Source organism: Danio rerio, chromosome 15 (assembly GCF_049306965.1).
Source record: "Danio rerio strain Tuebingen ecotype United States chromosome 15, GRCz12tu, whole genome shotgun sequence".
NCBI classification, from domain to species: Eukaryota; Metazoa; Chordata; class Actinopteri; order Cypriniformes; family Danionidae; genus Danio; species Danio rerio.
In genome coordinates, this window is record NC_133190.1 from 20,089,878 (window position 1) to 20,097,421 (window position 7,544).

Sequence of the window (7,544 nt, forward strand, 5' to 3'; positions counted from 1 at the left end):
CAAAATCTGGTGGGGTTCAGCTGAAATATGAACACAATACAGAACAAAGACGTAAAAATAAACCAAAAACAGCACATGGAACCACAAGATGTGACCAAAATAAGAACAGAATGCTCAGTCATGCTTTTTTTATCTTTGTTAGGATGTTGCCCATTACAGTTCAGTACATACTAGGGCTGCATGGGCAAAATTGCTAAAAAAAAAAATGACAATATAATTTTTTTATATCATTCGATATCGATGATTATTGATTTTTTTTTACAATTATAGTAGGAACCATTCATTTATTCATTCATTTTCTTTTCAGCGTAGTTCCTTTATTAATCTGGGGTCGCCACACTCATTTTCGAGTGTGTTGTTATTCTGACCTGAAGTGACAAGCGCTTTGGTTTCCTTGACCCTTTAAATGTGTTTTGCGCTTGTGCTTTCCTGCTGTCTTTCTGTAACTAGGTGACCATCAACTGTTTCCTTAGAGCAGGGGTGTCCAAACTCAGTTCTGGAGGGCCGGTGTTCTGCATATTTTAGTTTCAATCCCATTTAAAAACACCTGCACCAGCTAATCCAGGGCTGTTTCTCATTGGCAGGTAAGGAAAGTTTGGACTTGCGCCCTTGGAATCTCAGACTTGCCAAGTTCAGACTTGGAAGAGCAAACTCCCGAGGACTTCTTCAAATGGAATGGCAGTGTACTTTATGACGTCACTAACCTCACCATGGATTCATCAGTTTCACTGTACATTAAAAATAATATTATTTAATTATATAAAGCATGGCCTTATAATTAATATTATGTTATTATTAGAAATAGGCGACACAGTGGCGCAGTAGGTAGTGCTGTCGCCTCACAGCCAGAAGATCGCTGGGTTGCTGGTTCGAGCCTTGGCGTTTCTGTGTGGAGTTTGCATGTTCTCCCTGCGTTCGCATGGGTTTCCTCCGGGTGCTCCGGTTTCCCCCACAGTCCAAAGACATGCGGTACAGGTAAATTGGGTTGGCTAAATTGTCCATAGTGTGTGTGGATGTTTCCCAGAGATGGGTTGCGGCAGGAAGGGCATCCGCTGCATAAAAACTTGCTTGATAAGTTGAGGGTTCATTAAGCTGTGGCGACCCCGGATTAATTGAGGGACTAAGCAGAAAAAAAATGAATGAATGAATATTATAAATATACATTTTTGATTAAAGAAAATGTACACATAAATTCATATAAATGTGAAGTAAAATGAGTTATTATACACAGACACGCGTCTTTGATTATCAGATTTAATAAACTACAATGGAAATTATACAAGTACATACACAATAAAAAATAAAGACATACACAATAAGAAATAAAGATTAAGTCAAACAATTCGGTGAACAAAGACAAACTTCGTACAACATGATGAAAGACAATTATAAAAGGTAACAAAATAATACTGCCAAAATAATACACCTGAGATCCAGTGATGAGTGATGAGATCCAGCAGTACATCCGAGATGGACTGACCAAAGTAAAGCTGCTCTCGGCGGGTTAGGTTATGACGGAGCTCCCGCTAACAGGCTGGGAGTCGGAGTCCGCATAAGCTGAGGCACACTGAAGTCAAAGACGCGCTATCTTTGTGAATAAACTGCTGATTCGAGTTTAAAACAACTACATTCTCGCCTGAAAAATTGTTAAAACTTTATTTGTGACACAGTAAAGGAGTATTTTTAAAACCTTGCGTGTTTTCTCCTCCACCATCAGAGTTTGCTGGTTTAGCTGCAATGCATTCTAGGATACCTGAGCTTCGCAAGTTCGTACAAGTCATCTCATGATGCATCCTTGGCCAAAGGGGCAGAGCAAGTACACATCTGGGAGTTTTATCTGTACTTGGCAAGATGTGAACTTTGAATTGGAACAGTACTTTGGCGACGATTGATGACGTTTCACAAGGACACAAGAACGCAAGTACAGACTAGATGGCATATTGAGAAACAGCCAAGCTCTTTCTTGGTATACTAGGAACTTCCAGGAAGGTGTGTTGAAGGAAGTTGGAGCTAAAATGTGCAGGACACCAGCACTCCAGAACCGAGTTTGGACACCCCTGCCTTAGAGGGTGACAAATGGGCAAACCATTGCTGCAGCTCAGATACAAGTGTATGGAGAAAAGTAAAAAAACATTACAGTGTTTGGATGTGCTGTGTTTGTCTGAGGTAATTGGTCTGCAGTTATTACTGAAATGTGCATATTCCTATAAAACAATTTTAGGAATTATACTCAATTTGTATTTATTTGTTAACATAAACAAGTAGTGACAGATACATCATAAGAAATTCACCAAGACTTACAAATAAACACTGTTTTATTGTTGTCATAAAATGGATCAAATTATAGAAATATTACATAGTAAAAACGACAAATACTGTTAATTATAAACTGCTAATAAAACATGTTGTCTGGTTTCTAAATGTTTTAATTTAGAAGGTTTCATGCTCTCTTATGAGAGCACCTCACTACATATGACACTAAGGCTTTAAGTCTTTTTTGTCGTCAATATATATATCCATTCTTTACATATTTGGGTTTGTAATAATTAAATGAAATTTCAAATGTCAAACAGTAGGGTTGTTGTGCACGCATTTCAAAATAAAAGTCTGGTAAAAGCAAAATAAGTAAAAAAATTTACTTTTGTTGTTTTTTCTGACCACACACTCTGCGACCCACTGAAAATGTTCCCGCAATTTTTGAGTCGTGACCCACCAGTTGAGAAACACTATTCTATACAAAGTGTGAAGCAGATTGGTTAGTTTTACTTGCATGAATCAAGGTGTGCTCGTGGCATTTGGAAGTGGAGATGTATACAACTAGGTGTGCCTGGTAAATGCGAGCAACATGCACATCGTGCAAGTAACATGCCTCCATTGGAAAGGAGCTGCGGCCCTTTTGGAACTGAGTTTGACACCTGTGCTCTAAGCTTATTGGCATTTCTTCCTAGATGCGTGCTGAGCAGCTACATTTTAATAAAACTATAGCGCTTGATACCGCAACTTTATCCCGCATCTTTTTTTGAATCGATATTGACAATGGTGTTTAATAAATACCAATACCGATTTTAACACCTAGCCCTGGTACAAATATCAGAGATTTGGCTGCTTGTGGCAGCTTTGAGTATGTCTGCAATCTCTTCATTAGTAATTGGAGGTTTGATAAGTCATTCATTCATTCATCTTCTTTTCGGCTTAGTCCCTTTATTAATCTGGGGTCGCCACAGCAGAACCGCCAACTTATCCATCATGTGTTTTACGCAGCGGATGACCTTCCAGCTGCAACCTATCTCTGGGAAACATCCATATACACACATTCACACTCATACACTACGGACAATTTAGCCAACCCAGTTCACCTGTACAGCATGTCTTTGGACTGTGCGGGAAACCGGAGCACCCGGAGGAAACTTACACGAACACAGGGAGAACATGCAAAGTTTCATAGCAAACTATACCTTTACTGTAGGTTTGCTCGTAAAATGAGAGTCTGAACCAAATCAGGATTAATGTATCTTTCTTGTCTGGGAGAACCAATAGAACTAGAAGAGTGAGCTTAACTAAAAAGACTTAAAGATGTTACGGTGTGAAAAAAATGAGAGGGCCAAGCACCAAACCCTGAGGTATTTCAGACACTTCTGTCTAGCTTGGTCTCTGATGGTCTACTAACAGCAACACTGTGACCCTAATGTGTGGCTTTGCAGTTGAAAGAAACTCATTTTGGCAACACATTAAAATAGCAACAACAACTCTAAGCTTCACTCTCTCCCTTAATCAGATCTAATTTTATTGGGCCAACATAGCCTCAGAGTTTTTTCCCTAATTTTGAAGAGGCGCTCTTTCCTAAAAGAGGCCCCCTTTGAGAGAATGCTTGTTTGATGGAAAGTCCTATTCCTCTGAGAAAGTACGTCTGAGAGGCAGCTGCTCTCTATCTCATAGAAAAGGTTTTGCAGTTTGGCTCTGAAAAAGATGCATCTGTTAAAATAGTACATAACTTTGCACTATATCTTCTGTCTAACTCTAAAACCACACATTTAAAGTTATAAGCTGAGTTCTAAAATGTATTCAAAGTGGTTTGTCAATTGAACTGTTAATTACTTACCTTCTCTAGACATAATGTTCTCAATAACCACTGCATAAGAACAAGGTGAACACTTGTATGTTGTGTAAATCTACCTTAATGATGCGAGACAGAACTCTCAACCACAACTCCACCCAAAAACACAATGCAAAACAAAAACGTTTCTGCTAAATTGCAACAACACACACATTGTTCTGATATGCAGCTGCGATTTACGGGCTATTATTTAGCCCAAGCTTTTTATCCAAATTGAATTATATTGAACAGATTATGTGCCTGACTTAGCGTAGCACGAATACTTGACAAAATGAACCAGTGGAAATTTGAAGAAACCAGGCCAGGATAAATCTATTGTACCTCTGCTGAGCCAGTATATGACCATCAGTAAAAAGAGTCTTTCATTTATTTTCACCTGCTGTTACACAATCATGCGCTCATCATCGTCAATGGTGCAAATCTTCAAAGAATGTTTTTTTTAATGAAGGTAGTAGCACACAGTTCTAACATGCTCATGTGGTTTCTAGTTACTTGTTTTTTGCCGAGCATTTATTATCAAAAGTGAATTATAACACTCTAATGGTGACAGATTTATGCTTTGACCTAAAAAACAAACAAACTTATTGCCTCGTGATGAATCCATAAGTGAATTGCTTTGTTTATATAAGATAAAGACTTCAAGAACACTTCATGATTTCTAAAGCCAAGGTTTGAGTGAATACTTAAAGAAATCCAAACTTTTTTTATTTAGCTAGTTTAAAGTACAGATTTACTAATCAGAACAAACAATAGCTAGAGTGCTACCCCTTAAAAAGTGCAGATTGGAGTGAAAGGTTTTGTGATCAGTGTACTGACAGTGAGCAAATTTAATAAAACAGGCGCAACAGCTCATATAAATAATGTCTAATGCTGTGCATAAACAGGTCGTAAGCTAGCAAAGCTCATGATGATAAATTGCACATGATCTATTTACAATACAGGTGGAATGTAGGTTCTAAGTTCTTTTTGTGGCATTAAAAATGGCACAAATTCATTCATCCATTTATTTTCCATCAGCTTAGTCCCTTATTTATCAGGGGTCACCAAAGAGGAATGAACCGCTAAAATTGTTTGCCTAATTTATATAGCGCATGTCTTTGGACTGTGGGGAAAACTGGAGGAAACCCACAGGAACACGGGGAGAACATGCACACTCCACACAGAAATGCCAATTGGCCCAGCCGGGACTCGAACCAGTGACCTTCTTGCTGTGAGGTGACAGTGCTAACCACTAACCTACCATGAATGGCTCAACTACATTTTAAAAATCCATTGGTCACACTTTACAATAAGGTTTATTAGTTAATGTTAATTAATGCATTTACTAACATGAACAAACAATGAACAATACATTTACTACTGTATTTGTTCATGTTAGTAAACGTTAGCTGCGGACCCGGTACCGAGTCCATGACGTCATCGACTTTCGCTTTCAGATTTAAAGGGCTAGCGTTGCACCAGCCCCCCGTAAATGGTGTCGTTTGAAAGTGTAGAATCTATATTTTATGCACATATGCATCACTTTGGTTTTTATTCTACTGTATAAAAGTTATTTACACTTAAATACACAGTATTTTGGATACCCGAGCTACTGTAGGTATTTTACATTGGTTCATTTTCATATTTTTTCATATGACACATGTACAAGTTATAGCTCAAATGAAAGCTCTTACCGGTGCTCATACAGTTCTAGCATTCTTTTTACTGAATTATGTTCATATGCCAAACAGTTGTTGACTGAATTGTGGTGTTTCCATAGCGCAGAAACGTAAACAATACATTTATGATCAATAAGCAGCCCCAGATAGCACAGACAGCTGACATCTCTTACCTTATGCTGTGCGCTTCAGGGCCATTCTCCTCTGTTTTTGAGGTGATGTGCATAAGTAATCCTTTTATATGTCTGATGTGGTCCAAACACAGTAAATTATGTTTGATCAAACAAAAGAATAGTGAAATATGTAAACAAGGATCGCTCCCTGTGGCTTGTACAGCACCTCTCATCAGTTGGAAAACAATAACTTTTGCATAGAGTAGAGACCTTTTTCTTTTTTCCTATAATTACAGACATGTGCAGGAACCACCAAAATTAATTTCAGCATGCTAGACGACACAGAATCTAAAAGGTACACTTTCAAATTTCAGTTTATAAAAAAAATACTAAAAGCGCCTCTTTTTAGGTGTTTATTATAACACAGACAACATATACAGTTATTTTAAACACTTTCAATGATGTTTTATGAAAATTCAAAGGGTTTTCTTTAAAATGATACCAAATTTTTGCATTTACACCTCTGCATGTGGATTTGGGAAGCTTTTAAATTTGGGTAGGCAAAATCCAGGCAGAAATGCCAAAATAGCAGCAGAGTTCAAGTGGTTAATGAAATTACAGTAGTTCATTGTTAGTTCATGTTAACTTACGGTGCATTAACTAATGTTAACAAGGACAGACTTGGATGTTAATAAGTCATTAGTAAATGTTTAGGTTGGATTAATAAATGCTGTACAAGTGCTGTTCATGATTAGTTCATGTTAGTAAATGCATTAACTAATGAACCTTATTGTAAAGTGTTACCAATTCATTTAAATTCATTTAAATAATCTCCTCCCATAAATTTAGCATCTGCAGGGAAATTTCTATCAAATACAAATTATGTAACCGTAAAAAAAAAAAAAAAAAGACTCCCTTTTAGTCTGCAAAGTTTCATTGCATATATTTAGCATTTATCCTGACACTTTAAGGGCTCTATTTTGACGATCCATGCGCAAGGTCCAAAGTGCAGGGCGCAAACGAATTAAGGGCATGTTAGAATCCAATTTTGCTTTTTTAAGGACGGAAAAATTTGCCTTGCGCCGTGGTGCATGGTCTAACAAAGTTGAACTTATTCTCTTAATGAGTAATAGGTGTGTTTTGAGAAAAAAACAATCAGAGTCTCATCTCCCATTCCCTTTAAGAGTAAGTTGCGTCGCGCCATAACGCATTTGCTGTTTACATGGCAGACTTTGTTGAAAAACTGAACCCTTCACTAGAGAGAAAACAGTTACACAGAGCATCTACAGGCGAGAATGAGAGATGAGCCTCCTCATTGTTTATTTTCACTTTCACTCTCGTGGATAGGGAAACGTGTTGTGCGCACAGACATCCATTAGCCTATAAATAAATAATTTTGTTTGTTAAGTGCAAAGATTTGTTTCAAAACTATTTCTAAATTCAGTTCTAATTTCCAGAAAACAAATAAATGAACAATAATAACGAAGTGTGGTCAAAAAACTGAGTTATATCCTAATACACATGCTGTGCCTCATATGGTCCAAAAGCTGACAGGTGAGCAAATCTAAGCTTGTTTTTAATAAAACAAATATAAACATACATATAATGAATACTACTACTACTACTAATAACATTATACAAAAGCAAGTTGTCATGGAT

The 7,544-nt window shown here is 37.3% G+C and overlaps 1 protein-coding gene across 1 annotated transcript in view; it reads left to right on the top strand.

Annotated features, from left to right (window-relative positions):
- LOC100001991 (A disintegrin and metalloproteinase with thrombospondin motifs 8) overlaps positions 1–2,612 on the top strand; it is a 36,046-nt gene extending 33,434 nt beyond the window's left edge. The window contains exon 9 of the mRNA XM_073923519.1: positions 585–2,612. Coding sequence (XP_073779620.1) covers positions 585–588 — 4 coding nt within the window. The 3' untranslated portion in view covers positions 589–2,612. The remainder of the gene's footprint in view (positions 1–584) is intronic.
- The last annotated feature ends 4,932 nt before the right edge of the window (positions 2,613–7,544 follow it).